Here is a 27,500-nt window from a genome sequence, read left to right as displayed (position 1 = left end):
CTCTAACTCCCTCTTCAACTGTCTTGAGCGCTGAATGGCCCAAATTGCTCAGTGCTTGGCTTTACAGCCTAAATTTAATAACAGAAAATTAAATCACAACAGCGTTGCGATGAGTAGCAACGAGTATTAACAAATTCTTTTGGAATGAAATTATGTTTGCCTCTTGGAAGACTTCAGAATTTATTAACTGTTAAGTTTTTTCGTACGAAGAAAAATGAGAATGGGAATGTACCTTTGTCACCGCAAACGTTGTAGTAACGATGATGATGATAACCTACATTTCATAGGAGATGGAGATTAACGACAAAGCCAAGCATTGTTTCATTGTTTCAAACTTCTGTGCGTTCATATTCATGGTCGTGAGTAAAAGGAATGTAGCAATAGAGTACGTGCTGTTTGTGTATGTCTTTACTCTAACCTAACAGTGTTCTGTGAAGTTGGAAGCCAATAAAAACACTATGTACGCGACAAAACTACATATTTCCATTAGCATAGTTCTGACATCTTGGTCGCTGGTGAATGTGGACAGTGGGGAAGTGTTATGGGGCATTATGCGACGTTGGTGGTGATATGTGAAGGCGGTTGTTCTCTGACAGAAATGGGTCAGCCCGGTGTTGTATTTTGGTCCTCGTTATCTGCCACCTGTGTCGAGTCCGATGGGCGTATCCGCTTTCTGTATATTTATACTGCAAAGTAAATGGAAGTAAAAATTGAAAAGAAAAGTTTTTAATACCATTTTCAAGGAAAGTTGAATATTTCTTTATTAAGTTTTTTTTTTACTACTGTTTAAAAGATTCAGCTCTGAGGATTTCATTTCTTTATGAACTTCAGTATAAGACAGATGAAATTTCAAGTGGAAAATAGCACTTGCATTCATTGTCACGGTTATCTCTTATGATGGATTGTAAGAGGCCTGGACAGGGCACTTCTTTATCGACAGCTCATTCCCTGGTGGTAACGAGAAAAGTGCATTTTTTAAATCGTTGGGCCAATATAAGCTATTGGAATTTGGTTAAATACTCAAATAAACCACTCATGATTCAAGGTTTTCAGTAGTCTTTCCTTCTGGTTAACAAAATTTCTGATTTCAGAAGGTTTAATTAGTGGAAGGTGGTTAAAAAAAATTATTTTGTTTTTAATTTAATTTGTTGCTCGTTTAGTCATGAAAATAGAGAGAATTTTAACAAATAGTTTGCTTTTTGTAATTTCTTATTAGGAGGGAAAATGCTGTTAAGAAGGAACCCAAGTGTATTGTAGATAATACGTGATATAAGGCCATTTTGAGAAAACTTGTCAGAGAATCGATTTCCTTATGTAGATTTTCAGGAGAGACAAGCGTGCTAAAAGTGTTAAGTTTAAAGCTTTCATAGCATTATCTATGAAATTAACGTCAATTTCTGCGTAAGCTATAGGTATTAATATCAACTGTTCTGATTTTTGTCTTATTTTTGTCTTAGTAAAGCGTCTAAGAATAGAATTCGGTTCTCCAGTTCTCTTTCCGCTGTAAAGGAAACTTTCTGTTGTTGCTTCTTCATGTAACTCGAAATTTTTTGTCATCCCCTTTATTTTTGGAAATGATTTGTGTATCATCAACGCACCTTGTGTGTAGGTCTGAAATCCAGGGACAGCTCTCAACCATTTTTCGTCATGATAACGAAGGAAGAGGTTTGCTGACTTTGCAAAGAAAGGTGAACCCGCTGTTGAAACCTTTCTTTTCATAGTAATTACATTTATGAAATAAATATCGTCTGTGGTCAGCTCAAGAAGTTTTTAGAAAGTCTTTCTCTGGTGTACTCATGAAATCCTCGTTGTGATCGTGCGTGTTTTGGTATGTATAGTCGCAGTGATTGGCACACTGGTATACAGATAGGTTACATGAAGGCTTGGGATGTCATTTTATTAATTTAGTGATTGATTTGCGGTCCTTGAGAGAGTGCTCGTTGCTTGTATATTTACAAATAATTGAGTGATGCATTTTTTCCTTATAGTTATCAGTTGTGAAAGATGACAGAGGAGGTCTTATGAGTTGTAAGGCCATATAATTCCTAGTGTGGATCTTTTACTTGTATAAGGTTTTATACTCCCTCTCTTCAGTAGTATTATCCTACTTAACAAAAACCTGTTGAACCGGTCTGTGGCATCATGTGAAAGTAAAGGGATAGTTGGGAATGGCGTCCATCTTTGATAAGGGTCCTATCGGTCATGATGACACATCTTACTGAATCAGGCTTCAAATTTAAGAATAGTAAATAATATCTGAATCTATAGGAAAGGAAAGCTTGCTTTCTCAAGTAGTTTGTAGAATATCCTGGCGTAAGACATTGTTTTTAAAAAACATGTTATAAGGTCACCAGAATTAAACTAGTCTGCTAAATGGTAATTCACAAGTTGACAATACATAGAGTCTAGAATCTAGACGTACATTAAATTTAAATTTTGATACGTTCAAAATTAAACTGTGATCCAGTCCAAAAGATAACTGTCATTTTATCCTAACAGAAAATATTCTGTTTGCATGTTCTGAATTAAAGAAGATGATTTGTAAAATTCGCCCAAATTTTATCATTTCCGATCACGAACGATAGACGATGGAAGCTTAAATTTATCTTTATTTTGTGAAAGTATTGTAACAGGTAAAACACTTCACATTATGAAAACATTTAATTAAATTGTCCTTGTCCTTGAAATGTCCTCTTCTGGTCAAGTTAATGCGTGATCAGAAATCTTTGCTTGCGGAAATCCTTCCGCTGCAATCCCGCCTGTGTAGTTTAAATTTCCCAAATTTAAACATTTCAGAAAATGTAACGGCCAGCTTTACTTTCCCCTTTTCTTTAGTTGGTTGTTCCCATTGGTCGTGCTTGGGTCCAGGCGTCCCGGTTATAGTGGCGAACGATAATATCCGATACTGAGCGGTTGGAAGGAAACCCCAGTTGAATAAGGAGCTGGAGAATGAGTAGAACGTTGAGCTTTTTCGTATTTATTTGACACTTGAAATACGTTTCAGTCATATCTGAGCTCATAAGCACGTTCCTTGGGGAAAAAAATTAACTGTAGAGAACAGGAGGTACGTTTATATTGTAAAATAGATAGAAGTAAAACGGGAAAATCTTATTTTTTTTTTTTTATACCACTTCGCTTCATGAATTCGGAAGAGTTAGAAACTATTTTATGATGATGGATAAAAATATGACAATGTTTGGCTCTGTCGTTATTCTTCAGTTCCTTATTAAATTGTGCAAACTTCATTTGTACGTTACGCTGGTGGAGATCAACAGTCACTGAATTAAGTTGTTCAGCGACTTATTTTCCATGCTATTTTCAAATTTTGTTACTATATCCCAGTTTATCTATTTTAGGACTCTTCAAGTCTCCCATTTTGTAGGAGGCGGTGTTCCATCTCTTTGTTGCGGCTGGATATTATCTTCTTTTTCAAGTTCCTCTCCTTCGGTCTTTTGCAGTGAGGCCAATAGTTAGTTCGCTTTTATTGACTTTTACTTAAAGAAGGAAAGGATTTGACTATTTTTTGCTAGCGTTTTGACCCAATCCTTTAAAGCCAGAATCGTGGAGTCGTAAAATGTTTGCGACCAATCAATACAAAATGGAATATCGCAAACGAAGCCATTCCGTGAGATATTGCAGTCGAAACCGAGCAGAATCTTTATGAGGAAGGGCTCAGTAAATGATGTGATCAAGAGTGTGTCGGATTCCATGATGGATATTGATGTCAGCATAGTTGAGACAGTAGCCTATTAACTTTCTGAAATCCATATTGTAGCGCTTACAGGAAAGCTTAACTCACTCCTGCTTTGCCACTGAAGATTCATTTTATCAGTTGGCTACTCGTGAATTTTGCTTTTTGCCACGTAACTTTAGCTTTATATTCTTTCTTTGCCGTCCATCAGTAAAATTAAAGAATAAAAGTGTTAATGTTGTGATTCAGATCGCCTCATTAGGAACTATTAACTGACAATATATATATATATATATATATATATATATATATATATATATATATATATATATATATATATATATATATATATATAAACACACACACGTTATAGTTTTTGGTAGATTATTGTGGTTGTTCAGTATGCGGTGTGGGCATAAACATTTCAAGATTGAAGTAGTTTGAGACATAGAATCTTGAATGCTCATTCAGAAGGCAGTTCATTCAGTTAACTAATATGCTCCTCTAAATTGCCCATAGCTCATTCTTCAAATTATATTTGAATCCTTTGGTAACTTCTGAAGACATCTTTTTGAAAGGCACGCAGTTGGAAGTGCTGATAATTAATCAGCTACTATGGATTAAAATAGATTTTTGTAAAGTTTATTATGAAATATTAGAGTCAACTGCATATCCAATCTAGGTTTAATTTATTTTGTTACATATAACTTTAGAAATTTATATTTAGGATTAAACCACTTGCAGTGTGTTATCATGTCTGAAGTGTTTGTGTATTGTCAGGAGAAGTTATATGTGAAGAAAAAACTGAAAGCCTTTAGTGCTGTTTTATTAAAGGTCTGTTACACTAATCACACAAGTCACTGTTAACTTTTGCCATTTAATCATTCGATAAATTAGGCAGTCAATAACGAGTTCTCTCAAACAAATGAAGCTAATTATCAGTTTCATTTGTCAGACGAACTTGTTTTGACACCTGACTGGTTTTTATGTGGACGTCATTTTATGGGTAACATTTTGGAATCTTGAAAATTCATTGTAGTTAGCTTCATTTTATTGTTATGTTGTATTAAATTCTTTCTTGTCCTTTTTTCTTGCTTATTCCCATAATCTCGTTTTTACCCATACAGTTTTCACAAAGATTGTAAATTTTTCCGAAAGTTTTCAATTGTTATCGATTCTGTTGTTCAGTCGTCATGCTCCAGTAGTAGAGAGAGAGAGAGTTTGCTGAATGGTATTCAAGGTTTTAAAACTCCAGTATCAAAGGGAAAACATGTTATTTTGGTTTCTCTCAGTACACTTGTATGCACTATTATTTTTCTTCTGGAAACTCGAACAAAAGTTGGGGAAATGTTCTAAGGATTTCAGACGATCTTGGGATCGTTAGCCTTGTGTCTTTAAGCCTATTTTTTTTCCCCAGGATCTTTTGAAATGTATTATTGTGCTGAAGGGCTGCTCCCCGGTCGAAGTGGTTTTGATAAAAGGGATGCAACTTTTCGTTTCAGTCTTATTAATCAAGCCTTCGAACAATTTTGAAATTTCTAGTCTCTTTCATCGTCGTAGAATCGCCTGACCTTGTGTATTAATGTTTGGGGATCGGCATTTACCCTGAATTAGAGGATTATGCCATTTTTAGCAATCCGCGGAACGGATTGCAATCTGAATGAAGCTAAATCAAACGCACTTCAGGTTGATTGGAAGCTTATACATAAAGTAGGATTAATTCGAGCTGTTTGGTGTGATTTGTGTTCATTCAAGGAGAGTGAGTTTCACCGCGGATTGGCTTGATCTAATACGTCTAATTAAGGAGGCTCTTGAATCGTGGTTGGAGTGTAGATATCTTGGTCATTTGAAGGTCATAGGTCACTCTGTCATATCATTACGTAAAATCTCTAATTTAACTTATCTTTTTCAGAAGATATTAACTTTTAGAGTGTATCGCTTTTCATATGACCATTGGAAGCACTTGCAGTTGAAGTTGAAAGTCGGGGTAATTGGCGCTGGTACAGCTGTTGGTTCTAAAGGTTCAATTTTCGGTTTCTGTCGAAAAAAGTATTTTTTTTTGTTTTGTGTTTGTGTGCGTGCGCAAACGTGAATATAGCGCAGTAGCGCTTTCCTGTTTTCAAATCATCCTGTCGATTTAAGAACATACTTTTTCACCCCCACTTCCCACTCTCTTCTCGTTTGTCTTTAGAACTGACCTTTCACAGCACTCAGGGGCGTCATTTTCAGATTTTTGTTGGGAGGGCAAATACGGTTTTATGAGCTATTTCATGTGCCTTTTGAAGCACAGAAAAATAGATAGATAGGTCGATTGATAGATATAACAATGTGATGACACATTTGAATTTGGTAGGAATAATGGAAACCAGCTGCTGTTACTTCTTGGGGCTTGGGGGGCCGGGTGAGGGGGCAAGTTGAGGCTGGTTGGGGGCAAATTGAGCCTTGAGTAGTTTCAACCCCAGGCTCCCCTAGATGACGCCCTGACAGCACTGTTCTGTCAGAAAATACTTCCTTAAAAATATTGCTTGTTCATTTCAGAATGCTTGGTGGTAATACTACTGTAAATAGTTGATGATTATTGTTATATCGAGTATTTGAAGAGACATGTTTGGTAAACGTCATAAGTGTTCCATCGCAACAAGAAAGACTTTTCGAGATCCTGTGGCAGAGGGAGATCACGCTAAAGTACTTATCAACAGAATACAAGATTAGTCTTCTTATTTGAACCTGTAGCGTGCCTTGCAAATATTGTTCACCGCCATCTGATAATCTTAGCGATAAAATAAAGTAGAGAAATTGAAAAGGATTTGCAAGAGCGAATTTTTAAAATGAATTCTTTCAGTTTTAAAGAACAGTATTTTTTTGAAAGCCTGCTTTGAAAAATAAAAGAGTGATTTTTGGGATCATTACCTTTTTTAATATTGCACTTTTTTTTTGACTAGTGCATGATTACAAATGGTATGGATATCAAGCAACAAGGAGATTGGGGTTATTGTAGAAGGTCGGAAGAAAAGTTATAAATATTATTGCCAGTGACAGTGATTTTGATACTTGGGCACAATGATACATAATAGAAAAATGTTGGGTACAAAGATTCAGTACCTGCTGGTATTATTACTATTTCTTCTGTGACTACCAGTATTGATTCCTAATAATATTTATGAAATGCAGGTTCTCTCTTTGACTTATTTTGTTGCATATATGTGGAATATATGGGCTGGAAAACCGCCGTAGTTAGTCATCTCGTTTGTTTTGTTAAGATTTTGTGGCAAAGGTTTGCTGACAAACATTCATCTCAAATAAGGAATAGGGAGCACATAGCCTGGGAAGTTGTATAAAAAGTTTTTTTCTTCATTCTTCTCGTTTCTCGTTGGTGACTTTGTGGCTTTAGGAACATGGAAAGGTAATTTAGTTCGTTTTTGCTTCATTTAGGCGTAGCTGCTTGAGCTAATGTCTGTAGTCGCAGAACTTTGTGCAATCTGACTTACAAATTAAGTTAATACTCTTCCCCTTGGATCAGTCTAAGTGAGTGTGGGAAAGGAGAAACGATGTTGTTTCTTTGTAAAATGAAATTTACAGAGAAACATCTTTGTAAATTTCATTTTGTTAAACCCAAAGACTCTTACTAAGGAAACGAAACGATACGTTGATTTATATGAAATATGCGCAAATGAAATTCCTTCCCAGAAGTAAATCGCCATGCATCTCAAGCAGGATTTAAAACCACATTGCCTTTTAACTGTAGATGTACCGGTGATATAAATTCTTGTATGCTGTAGACACTTATTTTTGTCAGATGAGGTTGGCATCGTTTTATGAAGCTTCCACTGATTATCGTTGAGAAACGCTCCCCCTACAAAGAGCCGGCTAAACTTATTACGACGCGCTTTCATACTGTTTCAATTATAAGTATGAAGCATGAGTAATATTCTTACGGAAAAGCCAAAAATGTAGTTGACTTGTTGAGCCAGTTTTCAATAAATAGTGTTTCCTTGTTGCAGAGGGAAAACCATAATGAAGAGAAGTAAAGCAGTATACAGTTGAAAATAAAAGTTAGGAACGATTAATAAACCGTGAAGTTTAAATTACATAACAAAAGCTGAACCGAGACCCCTGTGATGTCTGGGAGTTATAAAGGCTTCGATAATTAGTGAGGCGATACTCTCGTGATTGGTCTTTATCTGAGAGAGAGAGAGAGAGAGAGAGAGAGAGAGAGAGAGAGAGAGAGAGAGAGAGAGAGAGAGAGAGAGAGAGAGAGCACCTTGCATTTAAGATAAGATATTTCATTGTAACGCTATGCCTTCTGGAAACTGCTTCGAAAAATGCTTCATTGAAATAAACAGAGAAAAAGGAACTTTGGAATAAATGGCTGGCTGGGAGCCACTCTCTCATATTTTGCAGCATGCCTCGTGCGGTCGCGATGTCTCCCAACCTTTATTCGTTATCATTGACGTGATTTTTACCTGCTCGTTTCCCTTGCTGATCACTGCACTGATTGTTGAGTTGAAAGTGTTGTTAGTTCATTCTGAGGAGAAGAAGCTCCTCTATTATTGGAAAATTGGGCCAAGTGGGTTGAAGTTTTGATTTGTTTCTTGTAATGTTACTGGGGTGGTTCTTATTGCAGGAAATTATACGAAGTTATTTTTTTTATTAATTTTTTCTTCTTTTTATGAATGAGGATCTCGAAGACCACTCATGGGGTGTGGCCTAATTTTAGTTTGATGGAGTTGAATTGCATTCCTTCATCTTGCCAGCGATTTCAACCCTTCAGATTTCAAGTATTAATGTGCTCTCGTAAATTTCTCTAATATATTAATGGTCTTTCTTCTTGCCACCTTTTAATTTTTTGGTTTTACATAGTACATTTTCTCTGAAACGTTATGTTCTATTTGATGAATTACCAAGTTTCAACACATTTTATCATAAACTTTTTCGTAGGTCTTTTTCCCCGTTGATTTGCAATTGCCCCTTCTGTTGTCATCAAATGATTAGGAAACATTAGATCATACAATGCAGCACTGTGGTCTGTGAAACCACTTCATGGTTTGTTATTACACTATGAAAACCCAGTTCCTTGATCACGTCCATTTCTTGCCTCTTAAAAATGCTTTTTGTAATTTAGTTGTTTTTCTAATGTACAGTATCTGTAATATATATATAGTGTGTGTGTGTGTGTGTATACACACATATATATATGTACATACATATATGTGTGTGTGCGTGTGTTGAAATAATTTTGGGATATTCGATACTCTTGTTTTTCCCATGTGTATATTTGTATTTATCTATCCACTTTTCAGAAATAGACCCAATTCATTTTACCTTATTCCCACGGAGGGAGAGAACGGCCAGGCCTGTTTCCCCCAAAAATTAGTATTGCTTCTGCTTATCCTAAGCAGAGAATTGGCGCCATGGTGGACAGTAGACCGTTGTGGTTGGAAAGCAGAAGAGAAAAAGATATAGATCTCATATATTTAGAGAGTGATTCTTTTGAAGAGCTACGCCAAAGGATGAAGCGTTATTGAGATAAAGATGTTTTATCTTTTGAAATTACAGGTTGGTATTACAATGTTAGGCGACAGCGCATTACGTCTGTTGAGTGGTGTGGGGTAGATACAATATTAGTAAATAAATTTATAATTTTTCTTGTTCCAGTGTTGTGCAGTTTATTTATTAGCTCATGTATTTTTCAAGAGCTTCATATAACTAAAGGGTTAGCTATATTTTTCACCGTCGCTGGGATTTTAGATTCTTGAAATCATTGTGCCATTTAACTTATTGGCATATATATACAGTATATATATTGTATATACCATGTATATATATATCATGTTTATATATATATATATAGATAGATAAAATATATATATATATATATATATATATATATATATATATATATATATATATATATGCAATAGCTTGGCATCACTTTATAAATATACAAACCCGTAGAAAAATGGGTAAAATCATATTATGTTTCTGATGATAAGCTCCAGCCCTGATCACTCTTAAATAAAACAGGATAAGATGGCTCATGGTTGTTTTTAAGATGAACTGGTCAGTCTGTGTAGCCCAGAGGCTTACTTGTTCGTTTGAATGATGTTATTTCAGAACGTTCATTTTTAGGGACGCGTACTGCCAAGTAGTGACGTGGGTTGTACTATGAATCTAAAAGATGTTATTGCGTTACACTTAATTGCTGTTGTCCAACTGTTACAGCTAATTTTTATTGTTTTACTTCTGACTTTCTCGTAAATATATATGGAGTGCAGAGTAAGCAAATGATATGAGAATTCTGGAAATGGTTGTAAGAAATTGAGAATGTTGGCTTCCTATCTGCAGTAAAATTATGCTTTGACTCTCTCTTATATAATCCCTTTCAGTTTTACTTCTATTGACTGCATCAGTTGTACAGTCTATACACACACACACACACACACACACACATATATAATATATATATATATATATATATATATATATATATATATATATATATATATATATATATATATATATATATATATAACGTAAAGATTTAATCCATTATTATTATATGAACATCATTTTATTTTTAACTGAAACTTTAATGAAATACATGCTGACATGAGTAAGGTGTTTTCTTTGAATAAAATAGAGTCAACTGTATGTTTTGGAGACAAAGGTGTTGAAATAATTTGACAAATATGGTATTGGAGAAATAAAGAATATGGTGATTGCATATTGCTGCTTTAATTGTAGAGTGTCGATGTATAATTATTTCATTATTTTATGGAAATAAGATATATGTTAAACATATGGTCTGAATATTTATAGGTCAAGCGTCTGTATATTAATTTGAATTAATTAATATTAATAGAAGCAGGCATTAAGTGACAGTTGTGACTTTATGGAAAGTATTAAAAAATGTCCCTCGGTAGGTTTTAAAAGTAGGTACTTTTCATTTAGCATTTATTAACCCCATTATTCACTGATTGTATTTTTACTTCCAAGTCAGAAGTGATCTATTGCAGAATTATATGATATAGCTTGCCTGAAGACAAGTTCGAAAACCTTTTTAGATTTTTAGGGAACAGTTTTGAAATCCAGACGACAAACAAATGAGTGGATATCAATCTTGCAGAAAGCCAATCAAGGAGGTGTGAGAGAGAGAGAGAGAGAGAGAGAGAGAGAGAGAGAGAGAGAGAGAGAGAGAGAGAGATGGCCTACTCACCCAATGAACGTAACAACGCCGACTCTTGCGACGTTAGTTTCGATGATCTTCCAGGTCCTCTTGATGGTCTCCTTCTGCTCCTCCGTCAGCATTTTGGGAGGCTTCTGCCTCTCAACTCCTCCAAGGCCGTGAGGTTGGGCGGTTCCCTGGCCTCGCCATCTTCCCTGTTGTCGGCAGATGTGGCCTCTCTCTCGCTGTCGTCCTGATCCTCCGTCGTGGAACACCTCGACAGGGCTGGTGAGTCCTTTGTGCCTGAAGGACCTGTATCTACGCAGATACTGCTGCTCCTTGACTGCCGCCCTTGCGATTCCTATCGAGTCTTCGCGAGTGTAGTTGTTTCCCATGACGTTATGGCGAGGGTTCTTTCTTTCAGAGTGTTTTCTTTTCCTAAGTATTTTTTTCTCTATTCTTAATGCTTTTATTCCATCTTTTTCACTGTTCGTTGTTTTCAACACGCGGCTCTGCTACACCGCAGTTTATACCGGAAACATTTTCAATTTTCACTTTCCATTATTAGCTCTTTACCCTTCCCTGTTATGTTTTCATTACTTCGTTTCTCATCACGTATGAACTATTTATTCTCGAAAAATCTTGACTCACTTTTTTATTTCATGTCTTCTATGCCATTTTCAGACTTGTGTGTTTAGCTCTAAAAGCTCTGCATCTTGGTCATATTTTGTTCGAAACAGCTCAAGATTCAGGGTTGAATGATTAAATAATTTTTGCTGTCTTCTTGTACCACATACTTACCCTCACACGTTCATGTTTTTCTAACACATTATTCTTTTTGAAGTGTATCTCATAGCTATTCATTTTTGTGGTGGCCTATATTTAAGTTTTCTGTGTATTTGATTAAACACTGCTGCCATGTTGTTTACAAGGTAGCCTTTCATACTTCAAAATTTATTGTAAAGAATCTGAAACAGAAATGAAATAAGTTATACATAGTTTATTATTATAACATGCAATAGATAAATCACCTAGAACAGAATATTGTCAGTGACTAACTTACGAATGAATCGTGGCTTAGTGCTCAGTGGTTTTCCTCCTTAATTGTCAAGTTGCAATGGCATCCCTTGCTTTGTTGCAGATACAAAATTTTTGTTATGACTGTGTGATAATGATAACGGCACTGGTTTTCCCTTAGTGTTTTAGAATGAGAAACGAATGGAGTATTTATTATGACAAAAAAAACATAATCATATATAAAGTTTTTACTTGCATAGTATTTACCGAAGGTGATTCGTTGTTCAGCTGTCATGTGTTTTTAGACTCTCTCTCTCTCTCTCTCCTCTCTCTCTCTCTCTCTCTCTCTCTCTCTCTCTCCTCTCTCTCTCTCTCTCTCATACGAGGCAAGAAAATATTTGAAAGTGTTTCTTTTTTTTTTTTTACGGAAAGCGAGTTTGCCTACAGATTGTATTTACTTACAACCCTTGATTCTTAATCTCACTATAGATTCATGTTTGCGCTCTCTCTCTCTCTCTCTCTCTCTCTCTCTCTCTCTCTCTCTCTCTCTCTCATACAAGCTTGCAAAATGCAAATATCTTCCACAGAAAAAAGGTCATCACTAAATTGTATAAAAACATATATGAAAGAAAATATTTTCAAGCTAAAAGGGGATAAGCAGAAGAGGAATAATATCTGAAAAAAAAAAGGGTTCAATGTTTGAGCACGTTTTCTGCCAAAGTTTTATTTTAAGAATTAAAGAACGTGAGAAATGGCGCGTCACGCGTAAAAGGACATTTCCATGTAATTGCATTCTTCCCATTACCGGTTAACGAAGATAACCACAGCAAAATACTTTGGGAATGTGTATGTTGGACCTCTGGTTTGACGGAGCGGTATTGGGACGAAAGGGCATCCAAACACAAAGATTTCCAGCAGAATCTCTTTCAGGTTGTCGCAAACTTACAAGCAATTTTCGAAATCTTTCCTTGTTGAAGGTGCTTTCGACCAGATTGCTTTGTTCCAAAAACACCAAAATGGCAAACAAAATTGGCAGGGCCCCGTAAACAGTTTTAACCAGGTCTAGTGGTAAAACAAACGTTGTCATTTAATATAACTTCAGTTTTTCAGTAACTTTTATTGCATGGAAATAACGGCTTTTTTAGCTTTCAGCTTACTCTAATGACCACCAACACGGAAGGGCAACGAACTCCAGAAGACTAGGTAACTTATCTTAAGAATTGTCCAGATTTTTTTGATATTTTTGTCTTGAGTGAGATATCTGTAAATGCATTAGATAAAACTGAAGATGTCTAGGTCATGGCATTGCATTCGTAATCGGTTATGATGATTTGAAACCAAAGATATTAAAAGGTCTTTTCTTCTTATACCGTAATCCTTCCTAACTGTGAAATTTTGAAAGCTGGTGCGTTAGGTCATACTCTCTGCAGAGACAAATGTCCTTATCTCAGTACCCAAAACACACCTGCTGTGTGGTAATAGGAAGGATAACGTGAATGATAAACCAGATCTCAAGAATTACAAGGTTTGTCGTTTGAAGGAGAAAATAGGTTCGGAAAGATAAGTGTTTTCCTTTTGAATTTTATGGAAATAACATGATTTTCACGTGGAGACAGATTGTAGCAACATTACTCCAGACATTGATCTTATTTTTAATGTAATTCTGTATTTAATTTTTTCTATACTTTGCCGGACAAAGACACATTTATATTTTGAATTTGTATCTGTGATATTCGATTTAATTTATGCTACTAAATTGTCATAACTATTACTTCAGGAACAAACAGATGTCCGTTCGTGTTTTGCAAGTCTATCGAGTGCTTGACTTTCAAGCCATAACATAAAGGAGGAACTGAGAAAAAAAGAAGCCTGCATTAGGAAAAGAGCAATTCAGCCACCAACACTACTTCGGTCGTGGATGTTTTACGTAATTAAATTATTTCGAAAAAATAGAGCTATTGTGAACTGATGGACCACTTTGCTTGCAACATCGGTTTGCTCTAAGGATAACACGTATCTTTCAACCAAGTAATGATAAGGTATACCTCCAGTCTCTCTTCGTGTCACCTTAACATCAAGTGTTACTCTTTACTGTCTCGTTATGTAATAAGTGCTTTTCCTTACCCTTTTTTCTTTCCCAAGTAAATTTCTGAATACCCTTCTTTGAAAATCATGAATTTTCTGCCATCAAGCATATTTCCAAAAGTATTTACACAAATCTTTCCATTCCCCTTTACCCTGGGAACTCCATAGCTACCAACAACTTCATATCTGTGACCTCAAGCTTGGCAGTTAAATTATCTAGCGTAACCACCCTTTCATAATCTTCAAACCAAGTCGGACTTAGGGGCGTTTTCCCTTCAAATGATCCACAGCCTTCCATTCGGCTCTCTTCCTTGGATTAGGCCTACTATACATTTGAATCCCGAGCCATTGGCACTTCCCATGGCAGTAGTGTCCAGGTAATATACATCCCCATACATACTAGTCGTGACCCTCTACATACATTTTATATACATGTGTATGTATGTATGTATTTATATGTATATATATATATATATATATATATATATATATATATATATATATATGGACATATGTACGTATGTACAGTATGTATATATAATATGTGTATGTATAAAGTATGTATATATACATATACCTATATATATATTGCAATGCAATTATGTTTATAAACAATCATATATAATCAATCATATATATTTATTGTTATGTCAAGGGTTGTTTATTCGTTGATCGACTGACGCTAATCATTGAACATCGGATGATTCCATGAGTGTTAATCGCAATATTTTACCTTTAAACGGCGGCAGTTGACTGCAATAAAATTCAGTTGTTAACAAATTAGTCTACCGAATAACTGCATTGTAGCCTCGTTACCTGTAGATTGAATTTAAGGATTTCAAAATGTATTATCGGAACATTTGCCAATTCTCAGAACTCGATTACAGTCTCGAACAATGTTATAGCACTCTAAACGGACAGCAGGTATGAAGATAATGTGTAAATTTTATCTTTATTTTTACTGAATTCACCCTGTTCGTTTTCATTTGCAGTTTAAAGTGAGTCTTGTCGTGAAAATATAGGGAACATAGGGGTGAACGGAAACTAAAATTCAGGACACTTCAAGAATAGAGACATTTTAAAAATGATAATTTAATATCAATACTCTCTCTCTCTCTCTCTCTCTCTCTCTCTCTCTCTCTCTCTCTCTCTCTCTCTCTCTCTCATCTCTAACTAACGAAAAGTGGTATTGGAAATAAATTTCGGACTTCTTATATTTCGACGCAGAAATTGCTTTCTTTAATAAAGTTAGTGTTCAATTTAAAGACAGAAAAAAGATATGCTCCAGTCAGGAGCGAGCATTATTAAGGAAAACTATTCCATCATATACGTAAGCTTATGACATCGAATATCGTATTTCTGGTGCAGTGCTACAGATTTTATCAACACATATCTGTTGTACAGTGTGGATTAAATCGTCAGTAATCTGAATTTGTAACTGAATTTGGCACCATGATTGGAACAGATTTCCCTTCATGTAAATATAAATGTAACCACATTGTTTAAACGCACACACATATTTGTATGTGTCTGTGTGTGTAATTTATTTTATGCACTTAACCTTTTTCACATTGATTCGTGGTTGATACCCCTGTGCAGGAGAAATTCATTCACACCATCTGTCCAATCCCTTCTCGACCCTCCTTTCCTCTTCCCTTCAAAGATTGCCTAATTATACACTTTTTCACCAACTTATCGTCGTCCATTTTTTCCACATGGCCGAACTGTCTCAAGCACTGATGCATCCGTTTACCTACGCTATTCTTTTTACCATTTTTTCTATAAAAGGCAAACAGCTCATCTCAACAGCTTCAACCTTGTTTCTCTCATAAACATTCCACATGAACACTTCACATCAGTAATGGGGAGTTTGTCCAGCAGTCCCTTGGTATACTGTATCTCACCTTGACCTCCACTGAAAATTCCAGCATCTTCTGAATCTTTTGCATACATCCTGCAACTATTCTTGCCTCGCCTATGCTGTAACTGGCTACTTCTCCCATCCTACTTTTATCCGTTATATTTTCTCCCAAATAAGTATACCAATCAGCAGCTTCCATTCTTCCACCATCTATGTTATCATTCATTGCTCCATTTTCCAATTGACATTTACCTTCATAACCTTATTTTGCTCATATTTGCTTTCTGCTTACTTATCTTGCAAACACTTAGTTTCTGAATTTACTCTCTTTGTCTGCATGACTCATTCTTTTATTCCACAGCTTTGCAGCCACATCTAAACAACTTGAATCTCTCATCAGTATATCTTCTGTATTGATCATTCCCAGTGCTCTCCACATTGCGTCTCTTGATTCTGTCATAGAATTTTTTGTATCCATGTATGCCACATAGAATTATTCCCCTTGATTTTTAAACTCCCTAAATAACCCTTTGATACCAAGAACTTGATACTCTCTCCTTATCTAAACCCACGCTGTCCTTCCGGTATCAGCCCTGTTTTCACTGATCTTTCTTTCTCAGTCAGAATCGTACTATATATTTTTGTTCCTATAATTCCTATAATCGTACTATACATTTTTTGCTCCTATAATTCTGTGGTCTCCTCCTTTGAAGATTCTTCTCTCTTTCAGACATACCTTACACACCCTGGTCAGCCACTCAGTTACATATTGGGCATCATCTCTTTTATAATCCTGTCAACTTATGCTGCCTGGATATTTTTCGGCTCTGTAACCATCATCATTATAACCTCAATAATCACTTCCACAAGCTTTTTAACCCTTTACTACGCCTTTCTACTCTCGTGTCAATTAGTTCTTCCTATATTTTATTATCCACATTTAGAAAATTTTGAAAAGAATCAATCTGTCTCCATCGACCCAGGATTGCGTTTGCTTCAGGTACCATCTCTCCATTCACGTTTTTTTTATTTCGAGATATTTCTGTGCATTAAACTTTCTCCGTATTTATTTCCTTGCATATCAAAATCTTATTTTCATTAAAGTACTTGTTCATCTTGTCTGTATTAGTTTTCTAAAATGAGAATTATTGTGCCGGCTTTGACTCTGTCCGTCCGCACTTTTTTTCTGTCCGCCCTCAGATGATAAAAACTACTAAGGCTAGAGGGCTGAAGATTGGTATGTTGATCATCCACTCTCCAATCATCAAACATACCAAATTGCAGCCCTCTAGCCTCAGCAGTTTTTATTTTATTTAAGATTAAAGTAATCCATAACCGTGTGTCTGGCAACAATATAGACCAGGCCACCACCGGGCAATAAACCGAGACCACCGAAAGATAGATGTATTTTCGGTGGCCTTGATTATACGATGTACAGCAATTTTTACTTGTTTTTATTATGAATCGTCTTTTCACAGTCACCGCAAAAAATTTTTTTTTTTTTTTTTTTTTTCTCCTTTCGCCAAACCTTTTGATTTTCTCGTACCATTGCTTATGTTTGTTATTCCATCTTGCCATCTTCCTTGAGCCACAACCACCTTTTCATGTGTCTGCACCAAGTTCTTGGTTAACTCAATCAGTATGTTAATCTTACCTTTCTCGAATCTGAATGTGTAATCTGCAGTTTACGAGTGCTAAAGCGAGTGTATTTCACAATCATCACATATACTATGCCGCATAATATGATGTATTTATCAAAGGTAAAGTATTCATTCAGATTACGCTTTTGATGGAAACATGCCTCATCTGTGTGAATGTTTTCTTGCATATAAACATCAACCCGAATCACGTTCTCTTTCTCTAAAGCTTTCATCCGCTAATCGATTGAACCTTAGTTTTAGATCTCATTTTCAGATGTGTTTTCGAAAGTTCATAATGTATTTGCTTAAATCATCAGCGTTTGTTACTTATTCTAAAATTAATGGGAGGTTCTAGAAGACGTATGTTTTCACAATAAAACAAGTAAAAAATGCGCCGAAATTTCTTCGGCGCAATCGAATTTTCTGTACAGCCGCCACTGCGTATTATCAAGGCCACCGAAAATAGATCTATCTTTTGGTGGTCTCGGTATAATGCTGTATGAGCCGTGGCCCATGAAACTTTAACCACGGCCTGGTGGTGGCCTCTCCTATATCGTTGCCAGAAGCATGATTATGGCTAACTTTAACTTTGAATAAAATGTAAACTACTGAGGCTAGAGGGCTGTAATTTGGTATGATTGATGATTGGAGGGTGGATGATCAACATACCAATTTGCTGCCCTCTAGCCTCAGTGGTTTTAAGATCTGAGGACAGACAGAAAAAAATGCGGACGGACAGACAAAGCCGGCACAATAGTTTTCTTTTACAGAAAACTAAAAACTGCCACTATTTGCCGATATCGATCCTTTGTAGGATCTTGATTTTAATGTGATGTTTGTGCACTTGTAGCGCGGGTAGCTGCTGAAATAGAAATTTAATTTGCCAGTTTGTGAAATTTCTTTTTTAACTTACTTATTTTTGGTTTTCTATTTACATTTATTACGGCGTCAATAACCTAGATGTTGTGACGTCAGTTTCAATAGACATAATCAATCAGTCATAACTCTCTCTCTTTCTCTGCCGAAGGTTGGATGTAATGAATATCTTTTCTCCATGTATACAGTTTGTATTTTTTGCATTCCACACCTTTTCAACGTATAAAGTTACAATGAATTTTGTGGTCTTTACGTGACGTATAACTAACCCCATGAGGGACCCATTTACAGTAAATATCTATTTAAATGTGAGTAAAAAGGTGAAGTATCTCTGAACAAATACGCTCATGTAGTTAATGTAACGAATTGTGAAAAAGAAATTTTACATTTCTAACCAAAATTAATATAGGGATACTAGAATTTTTTTTGTAATTGTGTCCGCATTTAATGAGGCCCCAGCGTAAAGAATGTAGTAAATAGAACTAGGAATTCATTGTAATTTTCATTAATCACACAATATTAGTTGACTTGTAACCCCCAGAAGAGCATGAACAAAGTATACATTCTGTTTTAAGTTACAGAGTTGAGGAAGGAGGATGTGTTATGGAATTATTGAAGATGATAGACAAGAACTGGGTTGAAGTTTTTGGATGTATCTGCAAGAACTTCCCTTGTAACAGGGTATATTTCGTAACGAAGGGCAGGGTTACTGGATGACTTTAAATTCTTTGGAATAAGAACAATTAAGTTTTTATGTACGTTATTTTGGCTGTAACATAACAAGACTTATAAAATGTGTCGCCGACATTAGTATTCAAATTTCTTGTAAAAGTTGGAGCTGAGCGTTTATTCGAGCAAAATATGAAATCAAATATAAAGAAGCTTGAAGAAGTTAAGTATTTCTTAGTTTAACCAGACCACTGAGCTGATTAAGAGCTCTCCTAAAGAGGGCTGGCCCGAAGGATTAGATTTATTTTACGTGGCTAAGAACCAACTGGTTACCTAGCAACGGTACCTACAGCTTATTGTGGAATCCGAACCACATTATGACGAGAAATGAATTTCTATCACCAGAAATAAATTCCTCTAATTCTTCATTGGCCGGTAGGAGAGTCGAACGCTGGGCCAACAGCGTGCTAGCCGAGAGCTCTACCCACCGCGCCAATGAAGAACTTTCAGAAGCTTGAATAGACAGTATGCTCCGTAAATCGTTCTGCCACGAATATGTTAATTGCACCTGACGACGAGAGAGCCAGATGAGGTGGACGAGGGGACGAATTCCAATCAATGATGTAGAATTAATTTTGAAATTAATCAGCTTCCGATAAAAAAATGACTGGCCTACACCTGTTAATTAGATCACGACAGTACATTGCTTTCTTTTTAAGAGATTATTCACATGATTCTGTATTAATTACATTAATAAGGCCCTCAAATTTTATTAGAATCGGATGCTGGTATGTTGGTTTGATGCAATATTTCTGAATTTCATTCAGGTCTAAGCCTTTTCAGGAAAACATTTCAGTCGAGTTTTCTTGACTTTTATGTAATGCTCTCTCTCTCTCTCTCTCTCTCTCTCTCTCTCTCTCTCTCTCTCTCTCTCTCTCTCTCTCTCTCTCTCTCTCAAATTCTTTTACATTTCAGTCGAGTTTTCTTGACTTTATGCAATTCTCTCTCTCTCTCTCTCTCTCTCTCTCTCTCTCTCTCTCTCTCTCTCTCTCTCTCTCTCTCTCTCCTCTTCAGAGTTTTCTTGACTTTTATGCAATTCTCTCTCTCTCTCTCTCTCTCTCTCTCTATCTCTCTCTCTCTCTCTCTCTCTCTCTCTCTCTCTCTCTCTCCTCTTCAGTCAGTGTTCTTGACTTTTATGCAATTCTCTCTCTCTCTCTCTCTCTCTCTCTCTCTCTCTCTCTCTCTCTCTCTCTCTCTCTCTCTCTCAAATTCTTTACATTTCAGTCGAGTTTTCTTGTCTTTTACTAGCAATTCTCTCTCTCTCTCTCTCTCTCTCTCTCTCTCTCTCTCTCTCTCTCTCTCTCTCTCTCTCTCTCTCTCTCTCTTCTCTTCGAGTTTTCTTGACTTTTATGCAATTCTCTCTCTCTCTCTCTCTCTCTCTCTCTCTCTCTCTCTCTCTCTCTCTCTCTCTCTCTCTCTCTCTCTCTCCTCTTCAGTCGAGTGTTCTTGACTTTTATGCAATTCTCTCTCTCTCTCTCTCTCTCTCTCTCTCTCTCTCTCTCTCTCTCTCTCTCTCTCTCTCTCTCTTTTCTCTCTCCTCTTCAGTCGAGTTTTCTTGACTTTTATTCAATTCTCTCTCTCTCTCTCTCTCTCTCTCTCTCTCTCTCTCTCTCTCTCTCTCTCTCTCGTATGTGTTTTTGTGAGCTTGTTTGTGTCTGTGTTAGGTTGGCCACAAAAACAACCCAGTTTCAGGACAGACCTGCATCTTAAGCAGACCAGTATGGCGGGACTTTGGAGTCATAAAAAGACGCGATGAAGGAAGGAGAGGAAAACAATTCCAAAAGACCGCTTCCTTTTGTAGTTGTTATTTCGATTGAGTGAATAATGGTTCAAGTTTTGGTTGTACTCTTGGAGTTACTCTTGGAGTTTTTGCAGAATTAAATTTTCATTTGTGTTAACTTGAAAATGATTTTGTTACCTTTCTCTGCATTCATTCATTTATCATTGGCACCATTGACGCTTTTTATGAGTGAGGCGTTTGGATAAACAGTAACATGTCGCTCTAGCAGAAAACCAGTGCATCGTATTATATTAATCATTGCTCTCGATCCCAGAGGTGTACTTTATGCAATAACATTCAACCACTTTAACGTATTATTTGAAAAACTAAGTCCGATTCGTAACATAAGATCTTTCCCTAAGCTGTGATACGCGCTGATTCAACTCGGCTGTAGTGAGAGCTGAAGCTCACTGCTTGACGTTAGTGTAATGCACAAACTATTGCCCGGTAGTTATGCGGTGTTATCTTGACCAGAAAAACTAATTCTTTATTTTAACAAGAAAATTTCATTGTAAAGCATTTAATGGTGGAGACACCACTGCAACTCCATCGTAATCTTAAGATTATTTTTCTTCTTTTGTTTCTAAGTTGAAGATGGGCCTCATTAGGTTCCTATGAATTGTTTAGCTTCTGTGCCATAACTGCTATATTTATTTACAAAAATGATAGATAGGCGGAGACTAGCTTTGCAGTCTTACAGTAAAAGTTGTCTTATAAGCGGGTGGCTTTAGGAGAGACATTGTAATCACATCTTCATGGTGAAGAGGAGTAAAGCTTATTTTTTATTCCTTAATGTTCATTACAAATTCTCTATTGGAGAAAGAAGGGCCTACAACAGAATAGCATCTACATGATTGTTTAGCAGCCATACAGTCTTCCTCAGGTTGATTAACACTAGAACGATCGAGCGGTCATTTTGATCCCAATTTCACGTTCAAACTATTTCCCGTAATTTTTCCCAAATAAACATGATTCTCCTTGACTTTTCCTAATTCACCGCGATGTATGATGAGCTTAAAGAAAACTGAAATTAATTTATTGTTCTGCCTTCAACGACCAAACGGTCATTTTGACCGCTAGTCTATATGGCGATTACCGTAGCAATATACACACATTTTGTGACTATCAATTATATCATAATTAGTTAGTTGCTGCTGATGTTAAATACAGTGAACATGTCCTCCACGCTCTGTCTTTCGGGAAACGGAATTCTAACATTGTTGACTACAATATCCTCCGATTCCGAGGGTGTTCTGATGTTTGACGACGAGGAAGAAGAATATATTCCAAATGCTGAAAGCTCAACCGCATCTGATGAAGAAGAAGATGGTAATAATGATGTCACAATAACAAAGTGGATATACTTTTGGTGAATAAGAAAATGAAATAGATGCGGAAAGTTCTAGGAAGATATGCTCCACGTTCACAGGCATGGACGGAACGCAGTGGTAGATTATTGAACAGAATATCGACACCGGAAGTGTTGCGACCCAAATTATTCTTCCAGAAATACTTAGACCTACATCGTTTGCCAAGCGTTAGATTATTCAAGGAAATGGTCTAAGGGCTTTTCCATTACTCATAGGCGACTACTTTATCAAACACATGCAAAAGTGTACTTCAATAATTGAAGCTTGCATGAAACTAAAGAATGGTTCTTGGGGCATGTCTGAAGAGGTATATGCGACGATATGCCCGAGGAATTCTCGCGAAAGGACAGCAAGTAGGACATCTTTGGTAAAAAATTTGGAGATCTCCATTATTCCGTCAAGCAATGTCAAGAATTCGTTTCAAGAAATTATGAGGCTCCTTGGATTTGATGTCAGATCAGCAAGATACACTCGATTGCAAAGAGATAAATTTGCTTTGATTTCTGAAGTTTGGGACGGATTTATCAAAAGCTGTATTGCTTGCCATAGACCATACAAAAATATAACTGTGGATGAGCTGTTATTCCAGGCAGAATGTAGGTGCCCATTCATACGGTATATCGCCTGCAAGCCAGACAAGTATGGTATTAAATTACATGTTCAGTAGAATTTCATGTCCTGGTAAAGACCACAGGCATCCTGCAGATCAACCGCTCTCTGATTATGTTGTTCTTAAACTATAAAACCATGCAAGAGAAAAGGAAGAAATGTGGCAACGGATAATTTTTCATTTCAGTAAAACTGGTGGAAAACTTACAGGCTAAGAATACGAACTTTATGGGGGGCGGTAGATCATATTCGAAGGGACATTCCCACAGTTGATATGAGGCCTGTTTATTATTTTCTTTTTCGTTCCCCTTGGAATGAAAATGTGTAAAAAATATGTGAGTAGAGCAACGATCGTAAAATCTCTTTTGCTCTTCTATAATAATAATAATAATAATAATAATAATAATAATAATAATAATAATAATAATAATAATAATAATAATAATAATTATAATTATTATTATTATTATTATTATTATTATTATTATTATTATTATTCCAATTTGAAAGAGCTACGGAAATCTGTCGGGAGACTCGTTTTGTTTCTGACGCACCGTTTTATATTTGGTATCATCATCCTTTGAGGAAACTGTGGGGAAGAAAATCATTAGAATCCATAGATAGAAGTTGGCTTTTTTTTTTTTTTTTTTTTTTTTTTGTGATAGCTCTTGGGCAAAGACGAAAATGACGTGCCGTGAAGAAAGAGAACGAGTTGCTTAAAAGTTGCGTATATCCTATTATATTTATATCGTACAGCTGTTGCTGTCGAACTATACTTTGACATTGTTTTCAAGTTTGTGTAGAAATTTGCTTTTTGTATTTGTGGATGACAATCACAACAGACAGACGGGCTGAGAAGAAGAAAAATAGAGTTAGGAACTGAATATTGCCTTTTCTAAGCGCATTAAGTTAATGAATGAGTCGTATCGTCTTTCCCTTATCGAGGCACAAAATATACTGTATTATTGAAAATAATTTGCACTGGTTCCCCTGCCATGCATTTACTGTTATTCGTTGCTAGCTATTTGATTGTTTCTGTTTTATTTTCCTGTCTTTAGCCTAGCAGTTGTGTTTTATATAGATCACATTAGAGAAAACTGTCATATATTCAAAGGCTAGAACATTCGCCAGTCGCACATTTCTTAGGTGTAATTTAGAGGCTGTCTGTCGAGTCTGGCGCAGTGTAAAGTTCCAGCAGTTGTTGTTGATGCAAGACTCTGTCGTAAAGGATAGGCGTTCATGATCAGCACACCTTGAAGCTTGAAAAATCAAATACCGAGGTTGCCTTTAGATACAAAGCCAGCGCAGACGGGAACTTGAACTAAAATGCAGAACATGAAAGTCCTTATGCCATAATACCATAAGAGAAATTACGGAAGTTCAGTTTGTAGGTGAGATAATGATGAAAGAGGAATGGAGATAGCTTGGACGTAACCTTCTCACAACCTCTGGAAAAATGGTATGTGACTGTGTCAGCTGGGTTCCAGTGGACACCAGAAGTCTTGGAAGACCCAGACCTACTCGGATGAGAACCATGAGAATGGAGGCTAGAGATGATTGGAGATTTGTGGAAGATGAATCATGGAAAAGACACGATTGTCAGAATTTCGCAGAGGACAGTGCGTCACACGGCGTTGGAGGTGGTGATGATGAGTCCGTCAATCTTGGTAATATCTTTTAAGAGTTTTATTTCTTGTCACTTCACCCAAAAATCTTTGTGAAATGCCGGTGAAGCAGTGAGAAGCCGTTTGTTGTTATCATTTAAGCATTTTAACTCGACAACTCCTTCACATTACTAGATTCTCGTTGAGGTTACCAACAGATTTTCCTCTTAACAAGAACTGAAAGTAGAATAAGGTTCAAGTTGCACCTCCAAGTGAGAAGAGACCGGAGGTAAAGTGCGTCGCGCAAGGCTCGGTGTAAACGGTCTCCCTGTGTGAGTGTGTGTGTGTGTGTGTGTGTGTGTGTGTGTGTGTGTGTGTGTGTGTGGGGGGCGGGGGCGACTCTAGTAAACTGTGTAGGAAACGTATATTCAGAATTTTAGACAATGTTCGTGAAATTTTTCCATTTGAATTCCTTTGATATTTTTATTGCGTTTTTAGTTTATTTGATTTGCCTTGTGTAGTCTTTCACCGAAATCCAATTCGAAAGATCCTGTATTGGACGTTACTGTTCGTAAATATTTGAAAGATACAATGTCATCAACCATTTTTCCATCTAATGTTATTTCATCCTTTTTATGCATGCTGTGGCCGTAATACTTATGATTTTCGTCGATTTATCTCGAGTCCAGTTGTAAGATAAATCCTTTTAAACATGCTTTGTTTATCTAGTGGTGCTTTACTGAGTGTAGCAGTGCTATCTGCGTGTTGCAAGTCAGTCAAGTATCTGTCCTTACTCCAATGTGAACCTTTTTTTTTCATGATAAAAATCCATGAGAATGTCAAACAGCAAATGTGATGTAGCATAACATTACCATGTACCGAGCCAATGTTTACTATTAATTTACTTGACAAGACTAAAACATTAAATTTGCATTTACTTTGTTCATTGAAAATTTAATTAGCTTTACATATTCAATGAGAATACCTTAGCGTCGCAATACCTTCCAAAATATTGGCCTGTGGATGCTGTCAAATGCCTTCTCGTGATTAATAAAGCCCATGAGAAGGGGATTTTGAAATTCTATGCAATACTGCACAATATTCTTAACACAAATGTTTGATTTTTGATCTGTGCAGAGAAGGCGCGGACTGGAGAGCGTGATCTGTAGAGTGCTGGTGGCAATAAGACATATGTATGTGTGTGCATATACAGTATATATATATATATATATATATATATATATATATATGTGTGTGTGTGTGTGTGTGTGTGTGTGTGTGTGTGTTTGTATGACACACATGGAAATAGAAGAAGTTTATATAATCAACAGAGAGGCAATATGAATGGTTTTGAAAATGTATGGTTTAGAATACAAGTTGCCAACTTCCATAAAAAGTTAATGGTAGACCAGAAGTATGTATTTGAACATGCAAACGGGAGAGTTGCTGGTTTAGTGTTAAAATGGGCCTGAGACAGGGCTGTGTTTTCTTTGCTGTTCCATATTGTTATGGAGGGTTTGCTGCAAGATGCCAAAGGAAGGTCCACAGAGTTAGGTGTAAACTTGTAGAATAAAGAAATGAATTATGGATGGAATGTTGAATTCTTGATGTTTGCAGATGATACAGAACTGGTTGTGGGCAGTGAAGAAGAATTGCAGAAACGAGTAAACGAGTTTCAAATTGTTTGCAAGAGGGGAAAGAGTAAGGCAATGATAGTAAATGGAAACCAGAATGTGGAGAAGTGGATGTTACGGTGGGTGGATAATGGAAGAAGCTCATTCATATAACTGTTTGGGAGTAGATATAACAGATGACAGTAGGATGAGAGAAGAGGTGAGTCCCAGAATTGTTGAAGCAAGAAAGGCAGCAGGTTGTGTGCGAAACATTTGGAAGAAACCCGATTTGTCTGCGGAAGCCAAGGTGGGAATGTATGGAGGGATTATTAAATCTCCTCTCTTCAGTGGAGTAAGTGAAAGATGGATGTTGAATGCAAGTAAAGGAAAAGTGAAATGTGGGGATAAATAGCAGAAGTGGTAAAAATTGGTTAGCATAGTGCAGAGGGTGAGAGGATGGATATGGATATTTTCACATTGATTAGTCCTGTGTAAAGAATTGACGATAAGTTGGTGAAAAGAATGCATAATTTATTAGTGATGAAAGGAAGGAGAGGGAGACATAGAAAAGGTTAAAGTGGAAGAGGTTTTGGAAGGTTAACCACCTAGCCTGGGAACTCGACGATGTAGAGGTGAATGGTGTAGTGTTTGTAGGGTGTTCGACAGGCTGCATTCTGTGTTAGTGCATCAAGTCGGTATTATTGCTGTCGTCTGCGCAGGAGATTCATCCTAGATTCAATAGTTAAATGTTTTCTTATCTCAGGCCATTCATTGATTTGGGAAACTGCTAAATATATGGATATGTACACACACATATATATGTTTATATATAAAATTTATGTATTAATGTATTATAATTTTTAAAGGGTTGCACTTGGAAAACCACATTCTATCACTTTTGCATGTAATCTGATTCTAATTGGGCTGTTGGGTCGTATAATAAGGTTCAATGTCCACCTCATTAAAAATAACTAGCTCGGTCCTTCTCAAAATGCACAGATAAGTACCCTTATTTTCTTTCAGACGGTGTGCTGTTTTTCATATTTACGCCGAGCAAAGCATTCCCAAGGACTTGGGGACGAGGGGCTTGTGTCTCTTTATACCCTCTTTGTAGGACTGTTAGGATTATTTGAATTCCTTTCGTATTGACACTTTTTGGAGAATTCAGTTTTTACCGAATAACCGTTTTGCAGTTTATAATTTTCATTTTATTTTTAATGGTAATATGCTTAGAATATCAGTTATTCGTTTATTGATGAAGTTGTAGAAGTACTAGTAGTAGTGTTTGTATTAAAGCTATTTGTAATTTGATCGAATTTCAATGGAACACACAGGAATTGAGTGACATTTATAGTAAGTTGCCATTCTTTGGAATGCCAATACGTATCGAAATAAAATTGGCACGCGTAATAAATGACAAAGACAGTATTTAAATAAGATTATTTACATAATTAGGTAAT

General features: G+C 36.3%; 1 protein-coding gene across 1 annotated transcript in view; it reads right to left on the bottom strand.

The window, feature by feature from the left end:
• The window catches only part of glob1 (globin 1), a 169,707-nt gene that overhangs the window by 61,121 nt on the left and 81,086 nt on the right, over positions 1 to 27,500 (bottom strand). Inside the window, exon 2 of the mRNA XM_067096187.1 lies at positions 10,908 to 11,824. Within this exon, the coding sequence (XP_066952288.1) occupies positions 10,908 to 11,251 (344 nt within the window). The 5' untranslated portion in view covers positions 11,252 to 11,824. The remainder of the gene's footprint in view (positions 1 to 10,907; positions 11,825 to 27,500) is intronic.

This window comes from Macrobrachium rosenbergii, chromosome 52, assembly GCF_040412425.1.
Source record: "Macrobrachium rosenbergii isolate ZJJX-2024 chromosome 52, ASM4041242v1, whole genome shotgun sequence".
In the NCBI taxonomy this organism is placed as follows: domain Eukaryota; kingdom Metazoa; phylum Arthropoda; class Malacostraca; order Decapoda; family Palaemonidae; genus Macrobrachium; species Macrobrachium rosenbergii.
The sequence above is the reverse complement of the archived record's forward strand: the minus strand, read 5'-3'. Positions and strand labels throughout refer to the sequence as shown.